The following is a 21483-nucleotide window of genomic DNA, read 5'->3' on the forward strand; positions in this document are numbered from 1 at the left end:
AGAGAGAGAGAGAGAGAGAGAGAGAGAGAGAGAGAGAGAGAGGAAAGGGATAGAGAGAAACGATCGAACGGAAGATTAAATTCGGATAATCGGGCTTTGTGCGAAATATAACAGAAGCACGCATATATCTGCGTTTGCCAAAACGCGTGTTGGCGCAGCTAATATTTATTTTTCGCGGAAACATTGTGCAAGCGCGCGAAAAATCGCTATTCGTTCGCCGTTCTATAGGTATTTTTACTGTTAAACGTGCGATGAGATAAAGAATCCGCTAGATTTTCCGCAATAAACCGGAGAAACCGTGCACGGATATATGTCCATGATAAAATCGCACAAACAAAAGAGAACAATCGAGTAAAATAGAAATGAAATATATCGCTTTTCAGTATCCACATTTCTCTCTGTCTTTCTGCATAAAATACGAATATCACGGAACCAACGGTACTGTTAGGTTAGGTTAGGTTAGGTTGGATTCCCGATATGTTGAAAATCAAATGGGTTACGAGTTCGTTACTAATTGAAGCATTGCTTACCAGATCAACTATCCCAGGACGCGGATCATCCACGTGTGTCCTGTGTCTCCTTCATCCTGCGAGTCCTCCGTCACCACCGCGACTTTCCCGATGACTTTACGGAACTCTCGAACGCGCGGTTTCGGTCGCAATTTTTCGGCGCGCTTCATGTCGGCGATGCGCGCCGCGACGTACACCGGCACGTGCCGCCATCTACCGTGGGTTGTCGCAACTAGGTAGCGTGGAAACACGTGATTCGCCGGTGGCATCGCAGGATGACGTGACGTGCGCGTTCAATGTCGGCTGGAGCAATCGACGCGAGTCTTCGAATGCCAAAGTAATAATTTCTGATTGTTGCATCCGGCGCGTACGAAAGGCGTAAGTGATACTTTTCGATTGCTGTCTGAGCGACTCGAACGCGTCATATTTAACTACCTGTGTATCGCAATTTAGTGTGCCTAACTATGCCTAATGAGTTGATATATTGAAAAGAAGATATGTACTTGAATATTTTTATTTAGAATATAAAAGTTATTTCTGTGGAAATAACTCTTATTTCTGCAAGATGAAGTTTATTTTCGTGAATAAACTCCATACCCCACAAACAAATTTTCAAGTATTTTTGTTCTCAGTACAACTATGTAAAGACAAAATGATACATAAAACAATTAATACAATGAATGGAGAAAATATTTATGTGTAATAGCTCTTTTTTTCATATATATTCTTTTCAATTTCATTATGTTTTTATACTGAAAGAAAAGATATAAAAAAAAAACATTATTCAATGGTATACTATAATAACATATTCACAACATATTCACTAATATATAGATATTTTTAAATTATAAAATTTTTTTCAAATAAGAAAATATTTTCCTAAATCAATGTTGCTTTAGCAACTGTTTATTGTATTAAAATAAAAAATTAGATTCCAGTAAACCTGTAGTTAGTACCATCGAACAAATACTTTTTATTTTTTTACATATTTTTTCTCTCAGTGTAATAGTGCAAGAACACTGTACTGTTAGTGAGATTTATCTTGCTAAGAAGCATAGCAAATTTTGCTTTAAGGAACAGCAAAAAAATTTTTTAATAGCAACATTTCAGTTTCTAAAATATAAATAGCACATATGGAATGAAAGGACAGTCAGTTCGACTGTCGACTTACTCGTAAAAAAAATTCTACAGCAATTTTTATAAAATTAAAATATAGAAGAAAGTAGCCAAAAGCGACATAGGCCTCCTAAAACGACATACCTCTATATCTCATATATTAAATATATTTTATCGAAACTAATATAAATGTAATCCGTCTTATCAGTTAAGTCATAAAAAATGCATATATGGTATATTTCTTGTTCCTTTATATGCTAAATTAGCAAATATCGAGTTTTAGAAATTCGCAAGTTTTACTTCTATGATTTTTATTGACGAATTACGTAGACTAAATAGCGATAATTATCATTTTGTTCAATATTATGTTCTTCTACATACATTTGGCTTTTGTAAAAGTATTTTCTGAATATTTTTATCTTCATCACTTTTTTACTGTATAACTTGAAAATTTTTATGAAAATGTGTCTTAAAGTGATATACCAACAGTATGCGATACTCTGTGACTAACACAACTTGATTAATAACCTCCCATTGTAACGTGACACTTGTTTATTGTAAAGTTTAATTTTATTTAGTTTAAAAATATAACATATGTGAAATATGTGAGAAAATGAAAAAGATGGAAAAAGATATGTATTTATTTTATTATATTTCCCTTTTATAACATTATATTTTGAATAAATGAATATTATTCAACCATTAAACGCATTAATGAACTATTTATTATCAACTATTATCATATGTGACATGTTATATAAATTCCAATAGGTATGTCGCTTTTGGCACCTATTTTCTTTGAACTCCATTTTCGTGCGTTTTACGAAAACATTTTTTGTTTTAAATCTAGAAACAATTTCAGTAAAAATGTGATATTATCTGATAGGAGGTACTGTCAACTACATGTATATACATTTACACTTATATTTTGAGCTTTATATTAAGACATAACGTCCAAAAACAAAGTGGTATGTCGCTTTTGGTGCCTTTACTCTATGTATGTATTCGCGGATCTTCTCTCCCAATCGATAACCACAACGTGGCGGTATCTATTAAGCGCGGCTTTCGTTCCGAAACTGCCGAAACCACAACTGAAACATCATTGCCGCCGGCTCCTGCGTTAGAAGGTCTCTAATGTCGACGACACGCAAGTCATCGTCGTCACCGTACCGGAAGGGAAGCATCGAGCGCATCCGGGGTGGAAGGGGCCTCGCACGGTCGCCATAGTTTCCTGTCCGCATTATGCGCTCGACGTTGTAGAGCGGATAGAGCGAATTCTGCTGTAGAGGAAGTGGAAGGAGAAAAAAGGCAATACGAGCGAGCGATGCTCGTAGGAGAGACAGCTGGACACGCGCGACGTGCACGTGTTGCGCGCGTGGTGGTGTACGCCGGCCGGCCAAGCGTGCACCGCGGGAATTAGAGCGGCCACTTAACCGATTCGGAGAACGATTTAGCGCAAGTACGCAACGACGTTCGACGTGGACGTCGTCGAGTTTCACATGAGATGTTCGCGGATATGTCGGCGGCAGGTGAGAGCGGATAAACATCCATTAGCTCGTGCACCGCACTGAGAGAAAAATGTATGATATTTGGAATTATAATAGCATAATAAAAAGATTATAGTTAGGAATATAATTTTTATCATAATATTTGTAATATTTACAATATAAGCATAGTATAACTGACTCGTGTAAAATTTTTACCAAGAATTATAATTATTTGAAATAAAAAATATAGTAAGATAGCAAATATTGAATGGTAAGAGAAATTAACTATTTTATATAGTCAATACAATTGGAATATTTGGCAAATATAGGTACATGTAATTGTATTCCCAAAAGGTGCTTTACTATACACATAAAGTAATAAGATGGTGACTATAAATCTATGTTCATTCTACTATATCTTCATGTTTAGATGAACTATAAATATATGTTTGAGGCCAAAATGAACTATAAAATATAGCAAGATTATAGTTATTCCAACTATTTTTTTCTCTCAGTGCAGGCTCTGTTCTCGGCACTCCTGCGCGAATTTCATTAAATATTAAGGTATGCGGGGATTTACAAAAAGCACCAGTAAATAAATAATGAATAATCGTTGATAAGCCATTGATAAATCTCCATGCATCTTAATACTATCGATTCTGATGAAACTCGCGCAGGAGAACCGCGACCAGTGCCGGCTATCGGACGTTTTCTCCTGCAACGCTATTCGGAGATGATTTCTTCAAGTGAATCAGCAAAAATGTTTCCGATGGAATGATCAGTAAAAGGAATATTTCATCGATGATCAGTGAAGTATCGCTCCTTTTACTGATTCCATCCAGTGATATTCAGTGGATTTTTAATGGAAACACTGCTTTATCGCTCCCCGTCTGACTTCTCGCTGATTTTGACCAGTGGAAGTAAGATTTCACTGCAAGATTTGTGATGCACAAGTTCGTTATACGCTGCACCAGATCTAACTTTCTATGCTCGTGACAGTGGGATTAATAGCTTTCATGCGTCTTGCGCGCAATGACACTGTCTGTGTTCACAAAGTGCATCAATAATAAAATGTAGTCGCTACTACGAACTAATTCTTTTAGCATTACGACTGAATAATCAGTTATAAGTACACGGTGGAAATATTGTAGTAAAAATTACAAGAAAGTTTTGTTGCTATCTCGGATTATATAGAATTATGACCAAAATTACTATAGATTTGCTTTAAAGATATTATGTGCGTTTGGTTTTCTACTAAATGATTCTAATTATTTGAGCGATTTTTTTATATCGTATATCAGGTAGATCGTAACAATTTATTACTATCACAGCAATTTATCTGTTTATTTTTCAACTAGTGTTCCCCGGGGAATAGAATCCGCCGGTGCGGAATACAGTTTTCAACGACTAAACGCTGTGCGCTTATCTCAATATTTCATGGCCGGAAGCACCGACCGCTTTTTTCTCCCTTATCCCACGGCAGTAAAAGTAAAAAATTACAATTTCAATATGGTCAAGCTTTACAATAGATGTTGCAAAACAAATATAATTTTTCCCAGAATATTTTCTCCATGTGCAAAGGTTTGATTAATCAATATCTGGCCGAATATGAACGATCCAGAAATTCCGATTGAGGTAACCCGAATTCTGTTTAAGTCAATCAAAAATCTTGTTAATTTAAACAGAATTCGGGTTACTCAAATCGGAATTTCTGGATCGTTCATATTCGACCAGATATTTAGTCAATTCAATCAAATCTTTTTTTCCGTGCAGCATTTCGACGAAGAGATACACCGACTGCACCTTAAAGAGTCTAGTGCGGAATTTCTCAGCTTATATAATACGCTGTACGAAATAACGCCAGAGGTTTATATAACGCGACATATTTTATCGCTGTCGGCCAGATCTGCCCTGGCAGAAGGGAGGTATTTCGGTGACACGATGGATGACGGCACTCTGGAGCACACAGTCGTCGTTCCGCGACGACACGGTCAACGGGACGCGCGCGCACTCCGTAATGAACAAAATAACATATCGGCCGGGCGATTCTCGCGGGGGAATATCGAGATTCGAGGAACGCGATGGTATTGCACTGAAAAACTCATTTGGTTGAGTTAACCAAATTTTGGTTAAAATAAGGTGGGACAAATGTTTTGGTTGTGAGAACCAATATCTGGTACTTCGAACCAAAGTTTGATTTCTTGAAACGAAAATGAAACAGGTTTAGTTTCGGAGAATCAAATCTTTGGTAGAAAGAACGAAATTTTGGTCCTCACAACCGAAACATTTGTTCGAGCCTATTTTAATCAAATTTTGGTTAACCTAACTTTGGTAAACTCGGATATGATGGCCATAGGATGTAATTTCTCTAATAATTGCAAAACATTGCGTTTGTATAATCAATCACAAAGATAATCGATATTCATCGTAGTGTATGTGCGTGCATTTTTCGAAATAACAAGATTATGAATATTATACTATATTTTTATTTTCGACTACCTGTAAAATTTCTCATGTATCCACTAAAACTTGCTGTAACGTCGAATAAATTACAGTTAAGCTATCGCAATCAACGTTAGATACATAAAGTAGGTATGTAAATTGTAATATGACATGCATTTTTATTTTCACTGTTTGTTTATAAGTACTATTATAACAATCTTTTACTCACATTTTGGGTAAGGTGGCCCACTATCATTCTAACATTTACAAAAAAAAGTCGTTACATTTCAAAAATTACTTTCAATATTACAGTAATTAAGTTTTATGTGCAATATGTTTTGATAAAAGATTGGATTTAAAATTTAAGTTTTGTAATAGAGGCTTCTATTTTATATGTGTATTATATTATTTACAAATAATATATATTAAATATCCTATACTAAAATGAATATGTCAAATTATGTTTTTTTTCATTATTTTATAAAATAATAGGTACAGAATCTTGAACATAAAATATGTATGGGTCATCTATTCCTTATGGCCATCTTAAACATTTAGGTAAGATGGCCAATGCTCATACTTTGATATTTTTGTAATAAATAATTTCACTGGAATATTTTCCTTCTAACTCTGATTAACAATGGTATGTACTGTAGATACGGTGAAGTAATGTGCCATACGCTATTAAGAGATAACAAGAAATGTATTTTTTTTGCATTTTAAAAAAGTATGGCCATTTTATCCGAGTTTACCCTAAATGAATTTTTCAGTGGCGGATCGGCACCCTCGCCAAGGCTGTCCGGGACTTAAACCGTTGCGCCGAGGTAGGCGAGGAGGAGGAGGCGAGCGAGGTTGCGTTAGGATAACGTTGCTCCGTGCTTAATTACGTGCTCGCATAGCACATACTTTTCTGCTCGCTCGCTCCGCTGCGAGCTCGCGGGCGAGCGTCTATTAGTCGGCCGATTTCAATTTCACGTAACACAAATCACTTATCCTCCTCGTTCGTGCGCAAACGGGAAATGCGAGTGGCGCGATTTGCCGGCGCGAATACGATCGCGCGTTTGCGCGTTGACAAACGACTCGCGGGCACGCGACACCGGAGCTTCCAATGATGATTCTCGAGCGTGTAATAGGAACCTGCACGAGACTGAAAGCGGCGACCGATCGATTACCTCCGCGGAAAATCGCCGTTTCCCGCGAACAGATCGTCGTTTCATTTCCCCGATAGGGAAGAGGAGCGCGACGATACACCGTTCGTATCTAACGGAATCCGGATAGGCTCTCTGAATCCTAATAAAGTTATGGTTATATCGCGTAAGCAGAATGCGATCGAAAGATTGCGAACTTTGCGAAATAATCCTCTCTCTTTTTTCTTCCCTTTCCCTAGAAATTTATCCTACAGTCCTGATCAGGTTGATTTCAATCAAATGTTTATATAAGATGATGTTATCGAGTTCTGATTCTTAAGGCTCCTGGGAAGTCGCATTATCCATCTGTTTTTAATGACGTCAGAAGTGAGAAAACGCATGCTAAAAATTCTTGCAAAATACGTCGAGATAAACAGATATATTTACAAAACGACATTTGCAATCGATTAAATACACCTCTAAAATATTCCGTACACTTTCCTTTTGTTCTAGAAATCAACAAATAATTATAAAATAAATGTGACGTGCAATCGTCTTTTCTAACCTAATTTCCTCATTATCTTGTCATATTAATTTTCCGATTATCTATTGATTTCTAGAACAAAAGGAAAGTGTACGGAATATTTTAGAAGTGTATTTAATCGATTGCAAATGTCGTTTTGTAAATATATCTGTTTATCTCGACGTATTTTGCAAGAATTTTTAACATGCGTTTTCTCACTTCTGACGTCATTAAAAACAGATGGATGATGCGACTTCTCAGGAGCCTTAATAGGAGTCTTAAGGAGTCTTAATTATGAATAATTTGCATTTATATCCTTATCAATAATCTTTTTAAAAATCTATGATTAATCTTTATATTAATAATTTAATAATTCTTAGTGTAATGACTCTTATTATTAATAAGATTTTGATCATATTACGTGACGTGATAGAATATGATAACATCACATTATTATATAAACCAGATAATTATTGGGGTTAACCTGATCAGGATGTTAGTTGTCAGTCAGCTGGCTTATATAAGATGATGTCATCGTGTCCTGATTATTAATATGCTCCTAATAATTAATAATCCTTATTATTACCGGCTTCAACTACCCGGCATTGCCCGAGCTTCTTATATCTAGAACATCTAAGCTGAAATTATCACAGAGTGTCAAGGAGATGAGATCAAAGACAAAGGGGATGAGGTATATCCAGGGGGGTTTCATGTAGTCTATATTTCCCGCAGGGTCCTAGAGAGTAACTATGCTTGAGCATAACTTGCTGCAGATCGGTCAAAGGGTTTAAGGCAAATCAGTTTAAGGGTTAATAGGGAACATACAGACATTCTATTATATAGATAAGATTTTGATTGCCACATATCTTATCCGGGAGCCGATAATATCACCTTACGGAAACCATATAACTGATTGGGATCGGCCTGATATATGACAAGCATCTATATGATAAATTTCTAGTGAAGCCATACATTTCCTTGGAAAAATATGCATGTGCGTCGCGCGGCGCTCGTGAAATCAGTATCGCATGGCACGGCGGATTCGATCACTCCGACGTATGCAAATATTTTCCATTATGCGCCACCGCCCCCACCGACCTGTCGGAAATTGTCGCTGACGTAATTCATTAGAGGCGCGCAGCTGCTAACGCGAGGCACTCGCATCCTTTCGGAGAGGATATTACATTTCGTCCGGCGAGTTTTCCGTCCCGTCCTCGATACGAGCGGGAGACTTTAATTAGAGGTAACTTTTAATCGCGACTCGTCTCTCCGCATGGAGCTTCGTCTTCGTTCGATCGAAGAACGAGATTAGACGTATCCGATAAAAGCGACAAGCAGAGGCGCCAACTCCTTTCGTCGACATCTGCCGTGCCGGTTTCGTCATAATTGATCACGTAACAATTCTCGAGAAACTCTTCTCGAATACGTTTCTTTTTCTCCCCTCTCCCCGACATAACACCAACGGTTCTCCCGCTTTTATCTCGGGGAGTGAGATACGTTGATATCTTTATAATATATGGTGAATCACGTTGAGAAAAGTTTCGACTTTGTTGTCGAAACAGAAGTTTGGTACACCGGACCAAAATTTGATCAAAATAAGATCAACCGAGTGTTTGGTAATCGCAACTGAGGAATTTAATTATGTACATTTTGCTTTCTTAATAATACATGTCTTTGCCACAAATGAAAGAATGTAATGCGAAGCAAATCGTACGTACCAAATGTTTCAAATACATAAAAGATTTTTTCATGCGAATAGGCCGCGTTAGGCGGGACATAGAGGAAAGTGATTGTAAAATGATTGTGTAATCAGAACATTTAGTTGCTGTTGTTTTGCCTTACTTTCTCAGTAATATATTTACTTGCAAGTAAACCTACCCAAAAGTTATACTCCGATTTCTTTCTAATTTAGTAGAAATGTAGAAGGACAAAAAATATTTAGGTTATATTTTTTCATTTTGGTCCATACACACACTTTAAGTTTTACGGGCAGTTTATAGCTTTTTAATGTTCTCACTCCTATCATCGACAAATACAACAAAAATGCGTAAGAAATAAAATTGAATACAAAATATAATTAAATAATTTTAATAAAATCGGCATAGCTGAGACACGAACCATTCTAAATTTCTTTAACCGAAATTCCAACCGAAATATTTTAAATTTGTGCTAAATTAGTCAAAAATGGTTCGAATCTCGGCCAAACCGAGAGAAATCCGGCAATTTTAATTAGAATTTTAACAAAATCGCAGTAAATAGAGAATAATTTCTTGGTTTGGCCAAAATTCGAACCATTGTTGACTAATTTAGCACAGATTTTAAATATTTTAGTTGAAATCTTGGCTAAAGAAATTTAGAAAGGTTCGTGTCTCAGTTATACCGATTTTGTTAAAATAATTTAATTATATCTTTAATTTTACTTCTTATATATTTTTTGTTATACTTGTCGATGATAAGAGTGAGAACATTAAAAAGCTATAAACTGTCCGTGAGACTCAAAGTGGACCAAAATGAAAAAATATGGTCTAAATATTTTTTGTACTTCTACATTTGTGTCAAATTAGAAAGAAATCGGAATGTATCTTTTGGGTAGATTTACTTGTTAGTCATTAAGCAAAGCAAAATAGCGACGATTAAATTTTTTTATTGCAATTATCAAACATTTTGTTGATCCTATTTTAACCAAATTTTGGTTTTAACCAAATCTTTTTTCCAGTTTACGGTTTACCTGATTAAGAAAAAACATTAAAATAATTGCAATAATTTTGTTTGGCGATTACGCAATCTAACCGAACATTTGGTTGATTCCATTTTAACCAAATTTTGGTTTTAACAACCAAATCTTTTTTCCAGTTTACGGTTTATCTGATTAAGAAAAAAACATTAAAATAATTGCAATAATTTTGTTTGGTGATCACGCAATCTAACCGAACATTTGGTTGATTCCATTTTAACCAAATTTTAGTCTTATCAACCGAATCCTTTTTTCACTGTAGATAAACTGTCGATCCAACTGCTTCTTTTTCTCAGTGAACGGATTTCAGAGGAGTGACGTTATTTCAGATACGAGCGCCCCACGTATACTTTGCGATGCATCGCTTCCACGAGAAGAGGCTCGAGCCTGCCGCTGGCGAGCATGACGCTATTAAATGCATAAATGCGAAGCAGACGCGAGCGAGACGCGGACACCGTATCGCGAATATCGAGTGAGAACCCCGACACGAGCTGCCTTAATTTCCATATATCGCCGAGGCTAGTTCTCATCGTGCACGCCCGCTACGTTGCTCTTTTTCTTGTCGCCCGGTAACGCAACCATCGTTCTTTCTCATGCAAATCGCCATGGCCCCAATTTCATTCGCGAAAAGAAGAAGCGGCCTGATGAAACCGCCATCGAATATCGTCGTGGACGTGTTCGACGACGCGTTAATCGAGCGAGTGAAGTTTCCTGCCTCTTGGACCCGGAGACGTCTCAATTAGTCGTCTCGGTCGCAATACGATGAGACGGTTTTACAACGGCCAGCAACGACAGTGCACATTAAGCTTCAATCAAGCCTCAATACTTACTAGACTACAATTCACTAGTCTTTTCAATTCTCTTCTAATTGCGTGTCTGAGTATAATCGTCTCGAATAAATCCGGAAAAAATGAATCAATAAAAGGAGTGTATTCTAACAATATTTAGGAAATGTTAAGTGTAAATATAAGATAATGTGAAAAAGTTAAGGTAAATACTTTATTGGAGCTTAGTGCACACGAGGACGTGTATCGATTGCCTAAGTCGAAGTAATCCTCTTTCTGTCGCTTCTCTCGACCTGACTTTTCGCGCCTTTGCGGAATCAACTCCCGGTATCTTGGTTTCCTCGCCTTCTCGCGTACTCTTCATCAAATCCTTATTCAGCCCGTTAATCTGTTCGTCAAACTTTCGAAGCTTGCGATATTCGTAGGAGTTTGAAAGTCACGTGGCTCTGAGGGAAAGCGTCAATCGAACGAGGAGAGAACTTCTTCACTTCCGATTGGCATCTCATTTCTACGCCACCGAGGCAGCGGCATAATGAGGTGCAGCATGATGAAGTTGTGTGTGGGCCTATAGTTACGAGCACAACTATACTATGATGCGGAAGTTCAAAACTAGCGAACTGCAATCGCGAGCGCGTTGCACCGCCACTAGATTCGAGTTCCCGACCGAGAATTCAGATTGTGTTCGACGCGAATCAATGCCGGATGTCGGCGCTCGACATCCCGACGACCGTTAACGAGCTTTGCTCGATACGATATCGTATACAACGATACGCCAATTTGCGCTTTTCCAGCGATTCGTCACGAGGAAGAATCGCGACGGAGAGAAACCGTGTCGAAATTTTGGTTCTATATTAAACCTTGAATTCTACGACACTGTAGGAGTTAAGTTAGCAAAGTATGTTTTATTCTAACGATGCAATTTACTTTTACTTTAACACTAATGAAATTTCTCTCTTCACTTTCTTTAGTCAAAATAGGTGTTGAATGAAATAGTGAGGCTGAAGGTAGGATTAAAATTTCGACTGAGGTAGATTAGATAGAATCAAAAGAGGTTGATGTACACGGAGAAAAATAATTTTGTTCTTTTAGCAAAATCGTCGTTGCTACTGCATATTTATAGTGACATCAAAAAAATTTAGTTTACGTAACTAATTTTACAAATTATTCGTTATCAGAGCAGAAGTAGTTTCGTTACCAAGATAGAGGAAATTTGTTGAGTGTATTTGTCCTAAGAATCACGTTAATTTGCTATTGATGCAAAATAATATATCCTTAGCAAATTTATTTGCTATCGAAGCAAAACTGCAACTGTTTATATAACGGTTCTTATAGTAAATATATTATAATTTGTAGATTCAACAAATTATATCCAGCAAATAGTGATTAGTACTCTTAGCAAATCTTTTTGCAGTCCATATAATAACGAAAAGATTTTGCCAGACCAACAGAAAATTTGCCAGCAAATTATTTTTCTCCGTGTATGTATCAGAGTATCAAAATAGATATTGAATGGAATTCCGAGGAGCGGCGATATTATCGCGAAATTCAATGCGACGTTAATTCGCATGCGGAAAAGAACAAGGTTTAGATTCAGCAAGTTTCGGGTAAAATATAAATAAACCAGAAACTCCGGTTGAAGTTACCAGGATTCTGTTCGGTTAAACAAGATTTCTGGTCAACTCAATAGAATAGAATAAGGTAGAGTCAAAATTTCAACACGGGAAACTTGTCGATCGAACGGCGCTTGTTTGACGGCTTGTGAAAGGAGCGTCGCGTGTTTTTGAAAACTGAATTGATCGAAGCAATCGCACAATCGCGGGCAGGTGTCTTACCGTTACATTTTCTCGTAACGGTAAGACACCTGTCCGACGTCCGTTTCGTCCGTTACAGCGCGCGGCTATGCGGCGGTTCGATAGAAATTTGCGGCTCGGTAGTCCGCAATACGTTATCGCGAGGACGTGTCGCGGGAAGCGAAATGTGAATCGTTCGGAAAATAAAAGTCCGGCAGACACACGCCAGGCGCATCCATCCAGCGGTTATTCTCTAAATTTCCTCGAGTGGAATTTCACTCGAATGGAAAGCGGCGATATTTTCGCTCGAAGCCGCAGTAAAAACAATGCCGCTCGAAATTGCAAGAGCGAATACTTTAGCCGAGTTTAAAGTGCTTTCCGACTCCATACGAGCGAATGTTTCAATCGTTTGGACGTGAAGATGTCCCTATTACGATGGAGTACGTCGCATTTGCTCTTCAATTCCGAATGAAAACACTCATTCGACGATTTGGCTCTCCACGACACTCTAAATCGACGATTCAGAGCGGAGAATTCGTTCCATGTGTGTGAGTGAAAAATTCGACTCGGTAATCATTCTGCTCCTTAAGGGAAATTTTACTGCGAGAAATTTAGGGGATATTTAGCCGTGTACTTTGGTTCAAAACCCGAGTCAATTTTGACCTTATTTTCAGACTTACTATTCCATTCGACACCTGATGCTAAAGAAAGTGAATATTTCGGACATTATTAGAGTCAAAGTAGGAGTAAATTGTATCATTATAATTAAACCTACTTTATTAACTTAGCTCCTACTGCGTTGTAAAATTCAAGATTTAATATAGGGCCAAAATTTCAATTGATGTGAAAGACACGGTTGGATTAACCAAATTTCTGCGGTGAAATATGAACAGAAAATTCCGATTGTAGTTACCACAATTTATTTCGAGTTGACCAGAAATCTTGTTTAACCGAACAGAATCCTGATAAATTCAACCGGAGTTTCTGGTTTATTTATATTTTACCGGAAACTTGCTGAGACTAAACCTTGTTCTTTTCCGCATGCGAATTAATATCGCATTGAATTTCGCGATAATATCGCCGCTCCTCGGCATCCGATATTTTATACTCGACAAGACGATAAAACGAAAGCACCAATCGGTCGGCCGGAGCGAGAGATTCGCGCGGAAATATTAATTCGCGCTGCGGCTCGCGACGACAATGAAATATTCAAACGAGAAGTTCGACTTCGCTTCCCGCGGTTCATGTTTGCGCGAGAAAACGTCCGCGCATTATCCGGCCACTTCACTCTACACGTAATCCGATCGAGAATGGGAGGAACAATAAAAGGAGATAGGACGGGGGAAGTGACCGATAAAAATGGCGAACTTCTTCGCATCTGAGGAATCCCGCTCGGCAAGGTCGAGAAACGACCTAGCCGCTGGCTATAAGAACTCTTTTGCTCGCATCCTCTCGTCGATGCGTGTGCGTGTCTGTTTCTCCGTGTGCGTGCGTAGAAACATACCTGGCGATCGACGACTCTTCAGACCATCGATAAAGGTGTAGGTATAGTTCTTTTTTTTCTTCGTTTCTCTCTATAGAGTTTACACAGACATCGGAAAGATAAGTGGTTTGGTGATATCTTACGACTGCAAAGCGACGTTGGGCAATCATCTACAAAAATTTCTCTCGACTAAAATAACCGGCAAATCAGTCATCAAAACTGAAATGACGGCAGACGCGGCGCCATCATTCATCAATCTTCTCGAATTAATAATCTTTTTTTGATTAATAACTCAAAATTTTACGTGGTTGTTTGCAAAATGGAATTTCTTGTTCAATTTGTCTTATACATATACGCGAGGTTTATCAAAGAGAGACATAATATATAGATTGTATATAATCCATAATCAGAGAGCGTCTACAGTCAATCGCATTAAAGTTTGATTAGTAATTAATTTCATCAATCAATGGAATTATTTGCGATTTTGTACTTTGGTGACTGATTAATTTTGGTTATTAGTAGTATTTATTTACTTCAGCTTACATAATTTGAAATCCTAAAAAGAGACTCCTTTTATTTGTTATATTGTCAATTTTTACTTTTTACCTTTTATATTATATCATAGGTTTCAGAATATCAAAATAGTGAAAAGTAGGATTAAAATTTTGACTCGGAAAGGTGCAATTATCTTGACAATTTTCGTTACGTTGCACTGGACGTTTGTGGAGTCGCGGATCCGGCGATATTTAATATCTCTCATATTAATATCTGTCTCTCTTCCTCTCTCTCTCTCTCTCGTCCTCTCTACCCGGCCCGAGCATTACCTTGCAACTCGCGAATGCGTCAGCTGAAACCGCACGCTCGCACACTCCCGTCACGAACCGTAAATAAATCGTTTCTTAAAAACCGCGGTTAAAACGCGGCATTTAAATGCCAAGCTCGAGCGCGGCTCGTTGAAGGCCCGTTATACGGTCGCGTCGCAAATAGAATAAGCGTACGAGGAAAATCAGCTCAGGGTAACGATCGGGGTAACCGGGGTGTGCGATCACGGACATCTATAATATACTAGACTTGAGCCTTGACTCCCTGAATATCCCAGTATAATATACGAATTGCATAATGTACAATGTGTGCAAGTATGTGCACGGAAGAAGGATTTTGTTGTTGAAATGAAAATTTGATGCGCCGAATGAAAGTTTGATTAAAATAGAATCAATCAAGTATTCGGTATTTGCTGTAACTGACGACTGATATAAACCCTTTCAATTGAATATCGTTCAAGTGGTTTCAACAAATTTGATTGAATACCGTTTGATCAATTTCAACGAATCCGATTAAAAATCATTCCACTGATAATTGAGTTGAGCAAATTTAATTGATATTTCTGCAACTCTCTGTAGCATACTGAAAGAAAGCAAGCTGCGGCAGCAAGAATGTGTGTGTGCGTGATTGCCAAGCTCGTTTGTAACATATGGATGCCTAAAGGCCCATTTACAGTGGTCGTAAGCGAAAGGCTGTGAGAAGTAAGAGTAAGAAATTAACCGATTATAGTTGATTATTCCTCTCACATTCGATTGTAATTGGTCAATTTCTTATTCTTACTTCTTACTGCCATCGCAGATGAGCCTCAAAAGTATAGCTGCAACGGATATATGTTAGCTGAGAAACCGATGCAGTAAGCAACAGTAGCAAAGGTTTTAGCAGCAAATTTTTAGTTGCGACAAAACATTTTCAGCAAATCATGATTAGGTGCGGCAGTAAAATCTTTTCTTTCCACGTACGTTATAGACGCCTACGATCGGAAGGATCGAAGGTTTCAATTGAGGCTCAATTTCCGCTTTATCCGACGAAAGTCGCGTTCTCCTCGGGGAAATGTCCTCTCGACGATGCGACGCGCGCGTTATATGAAAGAGCGTGACACACGTAAGATCCGATCTCGCGCAGAATTACTGTCTGGGTAGAGGAGTGGTTCCTTTGTGTCGCTCAAACGGAGATCGAAACGTTGCCCTTCTTTTTTTCTCTTGCGCGTCTCGTGTGTTTTCTGCCTTTTATTATTCGTCTCGCATCTTTGCGAGACACCCGAACGCCTTCTCGCGTCGCCCTCAAACCACGCTTTCCTCCTCTGTTCCTCTGCCTCTCCTCTCATTTCCTCTCGCGTGCTGGATCAAACGGGAGTATTCGATTTCGCGGCTAGCCGATGTCGCTTTTTCTCGTGGCCGCGATTTTTATGGACGGGTGAAACGAGAATCGCGGGAAACGCCATGCGGCTCGTCGTCGCACGTCCGTCTGCTTGACGTCCGCGACGGGCGATCGCCGACGCAAATTAATTCGCGACTGACAGACGTCGTGACTTTTTCGTCGTTCCGGATGACGGACGGATGACAAGTTCACGTCCGGCAATCAAAATTGCACACTCGATCGAAAAATGACATCGGCAAGAGGAGGGAAGAGTCGAGGAATGTGCCGCGATATGCCTCGACGTGACGGTTCTATGGGAAAACTCACATCTCAGTAGAAAAGCAGAAAACAGAAAGGCACAATCAGAACTCGGGCCGGTAGGAAAGCAGAAACCGTCTATTACCACTTCTGGTGGCCGCGAGTGCGAGTTCCGATTGGCTCTTGTCTTTCTGCTTTCCCGCCAAGGTGTGAATTCCCTCTAATCGTCGCGCGTCTTGTCGCGGCGAAGGAGGATGCACGATCGTCGATCCGAGAGGGAAATCGATGACACGCTTCGAACGGATTATCCGGCTGGAGCAGCGCGGTTTCGCCCTCTCGTCGTGATCCGAAACCGCGGACGCGGCACGCCGCGCTTTTACCCGGCGAATTTCTAAGTTATTTGCGGCAGCGAATTGCGCTCGGTGCCGCCGTAGTGCCCGAGGAAAGCGCACGAATGCCTGTCCCCATCCGTTTGAATAATGTAACGATCAGTGGGGATCGAAGTGTTCGTTAAGCCGAGGAACACGGCGAAGTTTCGTTTCATTGGAATATGGCGTGTTCCCAAGTCGAAATTTTAGCTCTATTTTCGACCTCAACTCTCTAATATCTATATATTTGGAAGAGTCAGTGTATATTTGACACGCGCAGAAATTGAAAATCTATTTAACTAACTATAAATGGCAGAAAATACGCCACTTGTAGGTTCTAAAAAAAACGGCGAAGTTAGTAGATGAGATAGAATCAGTTTGATACAGCCTTTAGAATCGAGACAGCTTCGATACAGGCATCAAAATAGACTTTAAATGAAGTATTGAGGTCGAAGATAAGATCCAAATTTCGACTCGGGCTGACTGTAATAATGTGGTTTCTACGTTACCGTGAGTGAAACGTTGGCATTATGCCAACTGACGCTAATTGTGCCTAAACGACAGGCCGGCTACGCTAAATCAATCACTTGATCTTTTGTACAGTGGTGTCGTACCTGCAACATAAAGGAAGGAGAGAAATTAGTAGAGCTCGGATGAGAAGTGGAAACAACAAATTTTCAGATTATATCTTACTCTGTGTGCTACGGACACTTGAAGAAATTGGATACGATTGATGGAGCACGATTTAGGAGGTCGGCACGATTTCGGCAGGTTCCCCCTACGTATAAGTCAACCCGCCTACTTGGGGGGTTAAAGAGGACGCGTCGTACGAAAGTAGCCTCGCGAGACGTACTGCGACCGACTGCGGCGCGGCTTCATTTTGCATCGCGTTGTCGTTTGCACGACGATCACGAAGCGTACGCGCGATTGGCTCGCGATTTCTTCAGGAGCGCAGCGAGACGCAGCGAGAGCCGGCAATAACGCTCTCGGGGGAGAGGAAAAAAAAGATATCCTGCGAGCGGGTTGCAAAACGCGCGTCGCAAAAATCGGAAAGGGCAGCGTAGGGCCGAGCGCGCTCAATTGCAACGTCCGCTCGCTCGCTCGCTCGCGCCATCCCGGGTTTTCACCTGGCGGCGGTATTATTGTATCATTCGGTAGAAACGCAGTCGCGGCTCGCGACCGCCGGCAGTGCGGCTATTTATATAAAACCAGATCCCAGCACAATAGCAACTTTCTACTCCTACACGGGAAGCGGTGGGGTCGGCGAGCGTGTGGTCGCGCGAGTACACGCGCGCGCGCGCGCGCGCTTACACGCCGCGGATGTGCCCTGTGCTTACTCGTTCTCGTTCTTGTACACCCGGTTCGTGTACCTCGCGTGGAAAAACGCGCGAGCCTGGCCGCAAATTCCCAAATAAATTGGAGTCAGTCCGACTAAACATCCGCCGCGCGCCCGTTTCCACACAGCTCTTTGTCTCATAATTGCAGTTATGCAAGAATGACTCAGTTCACATGAAGCAGCCTTCGAGAGAAATGAAGATACAAGTTTGGTGCGCGATTTAAAAATAGAGAGCACCGATCGTTCAAGAAGCCAAACATTTCAATTCTCTTTTTTTCTAGGGGGTATTGGTTGACAAGTTTAACAGCGTGGACACGCAATAACGCAACTAGTAAAGAATAAAAATTGTTTTTTTAATTAATTTTGAACGGCCACTGAAGCTTTTTGTTTTATGTAGAAAAATGTATGTAAGGTAAACGTGTACTGATAATTGAATTACTAATAATATACTTGTGTTTGTTAAGATGCTTATCAATAAATGAAACAAAATCACAAAGTAACTAAATATTTCTTTTCATTTATTATATTGTTTTGTATATTGAAAAGCATTTCAACAAAGAAAAATACAAAACCAATATGTCAATCATTGGGAAATGTATGTTCGACCACTGGGACGTTTACCTTACTACACATTGGTAAAAAAAGAAACGAAAAGTATAAAATCATAATTGTGAATCGTTCTTACATAACTATGGCCAATTGTAAAGGGCAGATGACGCGATCCAGTGCTCGTTGATATTTGTTTCGTCTATTCGCAATTTGATCTCGGGAAAGTATGTGCAATAAAATAGAGTACGTTGAATCGATGAAGCATCTCAATTTGCTGCTTTCACGCGCGTCCGTGCAGGATAAATCACTCCTTCGGCATCTTTCCCACATCACCGGGGTCAACTGCACCGTGGAGATGCGTCCAGAGAAGCGTGCACCTCGGGCGCTGCCGGAACGGTTTTCTCGTCGCGTCGAAATAGATCGGTCCACGCGGAGCTCGTTAGCGTTAGCGTTAACGGGATGGAGGTTAACTAAGTTCTGTCGAAGGCAAACCAAGGCGGAGGTACCGCGCCACTGCAGAAAAAGAGAGACAAAGTGTCGCGCAAAGAGGTACTGCGTGTCATTCGTTATTCTGTAGTACGTTAACAACCACCAGTATCCAAGTCTGATATGCAACGCTCACCTATATCCACGCAACGAATTCAATTAATGACGTTTGATTGCTAATTAATTTCGATTCAAACAATTTTGTGTTTTTATACACGGAAAGAATGGCTAAGACAACTAAAATTGCAAAGTCACCGTACGAAGTGTTGGGGCATCTGTATTGTTTTGTGACTTAACATTCGCTATATTTACTGTACACGCAGAAAAAATGTCAGTTAATGCAACCAAATAGGAATCAACTAAAAATTGGGTGATCAGAAGCGATATCTCTGCTATAAAAATTAATATTTCTGTTGTTGCAGCCGAAAATATTCGTCTGAACATTCAACGATATTAGAACTCGGTTGAGACAATTGAGAACAATTGACTAAAGTCTCATAAAGGAATTTTTCTGTTCCTACAGCCGAGTTTTTACCTGCCCCTGAGCAACCGAAAATTCGGTTACAGAATTGTTTTTTCCGTGTACCGCATATATCTCGACTATTCCTCCGTAACTGAGCCCGTGTGGTTGTGACAACCATATCATAGTTCGTGTTACAGCGTGAATTGTTGTCACACTATCGTTGACACTTGCATAGCTATGTGAACCTGGCACTCGACTTTTGAAAAAATAATTTTTTTCTACGTAAAAAGTTAGCATTTTGTTTGTAGTTGTTTGTAGTAACAATAATTTCGTTCCCAATGATTGACATATTGGTTTTGTATTTTTCTTTGTTGAAATGCTTTTCAATATACAAAACAATATAATAAATGAAAAGAAATATTTAGTTACTTTGTGATTTTGTTTCATTTATTGATAAGCATCTTAACAAACACAAGTATATTATTAGTAATTCAATTATCAGTACACGTTTACCTTACATACATTTTTGTAGTTCCATCCATTAAAAATTATAGAAATTTAAAAAAATGAGTAGCACCTCATTTTGAGATATCTCAAATCTGCAAGCGGGTGACGTTTTTAAATCGTTTGTAGTTGTTTGTAGTGATTTTCATTCGTTTGTATTCGAACCGTTCAGTTACAACAATTTAACAACAATTTAAAAACGATTTAGAAACGTCACCCGCTTGTAGATTTGAGATATCTCAAAATGGGGTGCTACTAATTTTTTTAAATTTCTGTAATTTTTAATGGATGGAACTACAAACGAAATTATTGTTACTACAAACAACTACCGGAAATTCGGTTGCACACGGAAAAAAAAGTTTGGTTGAATTAACCAGATATTTGGTTGAATACGAACGATCCAGAAATTCCGATTGAAGTAACCCGAATTCTGTTTAAGTTAACAAGATGTTTGATTGACTTAAACAGAATTCGGGTTACTTCAATCGGAATTTCTGAATCGTTCATATTCGACCAGATATTTGGTTAATTCAACCAAATCTTTTTTTCTGTGCACCAACAGAATTGTTTTTTCGTGTATGATTCTTGTGATCCTCGATTGTCGCGAGTACCGATCGTTATTGACATCAAGATTTACTATATAACTACACGATATAAGGAATTAGCGTTGTTATTGACGTAAAAGCGTCCTTGCACGCGCGCGTTCGCCTTGGCCCTTTGCGGACTCCTGGAGCCTCGGTCGATCTCCGATGCGGCAGTCTCAGAATAGTGACGATAATAGCGAAGATAAGATTGTTTCCTCCACGCGTCTCCGTCGCGCCGTAATTGTCACGATGTCGTAATACACGCGCGATAATTAACGCGCGGCAATTAAATATTTCTCGCGATAGAGACTCGCTCGTGGATCGACCGGTTGATTTATTGCGACGCGATAACGAAGTGACACCAATTTTCTCTCTCCTTCGCTGGCTCGGTCGCCTCCTCGAGGCTCCCTCACCTCGTCTGCCCCCGCCGCGATAAATCCTCCGCGAAACGCCGCGTGAATCACCCTTAATTTATAATCCGGTGCGAAACCGCGACGGAGTCCGAGGCATTCCGGAAGCGTGGAGTGTAAATAATTCACGATACCGGTGGTTGCGCGTTCACTTAAGACTCCCTATCTAACTAGGAAGAACTGTGGCTGTGCCATTACGTGAGCTCGCATTATCAGACGCGTCTCTACATTTCGTATTTACACTTCGTGGTGACCAGCAAGTTTTTCTTTCTTTCTCTCGAAATTTTACCGACTTGTCGCGTCGCTGTCTCTCTCTCTCTCTCTCTCTCTCTCTCTCTCTCTCTCTCTCTC

General features: G+C 39.6%; 1 protein-coding gene across 5 annotated transcripts in view; it reads right to left on the reverse strand.

Annotated features, from left to right (window-relative positions):
* LOC116846655 overlaps positions 1–21483 on the reverse strand; it is a 164164-nt gene that overhangs the window by 68135 nt on the left and 74546 nt on the right. The window contains exon 3 of one of the 5 annotated variants that reach the window (XM_032820826.1): positions 17310–17414. The exons of the other annotated variants lie outside the window; for them this stretch is intronic. Within the exon in view, the coding sequence (XP_032676717.1) occupies positions 17310–17329 (20 nt within the window). The 5' untranslated portion in view covers positions 17330–17414. The remainder of the gene's footprint in view (positions 1–17309; positions 17415–21483) is intronic. 5 annotated transcript variants of the gene reach the window in all.

This window comes from Odontomachus brunneus, unplaced genomic scaffold (genome assembly GCF_010583005.1).
Source record: "Odontomachus brunneus isolate Ranch 3 - 2012 unplaced genomic scaffold, Obru_v1 Obru_scaffold_004, whole genome shotgun sequence".
Classification (NCBI taxonomy): Eukaryota; Metazoa; Arthropoda; class Insecta; order Hymenoptera; family Formicidae; genus Odontomachus; species Odontomachus brunneus.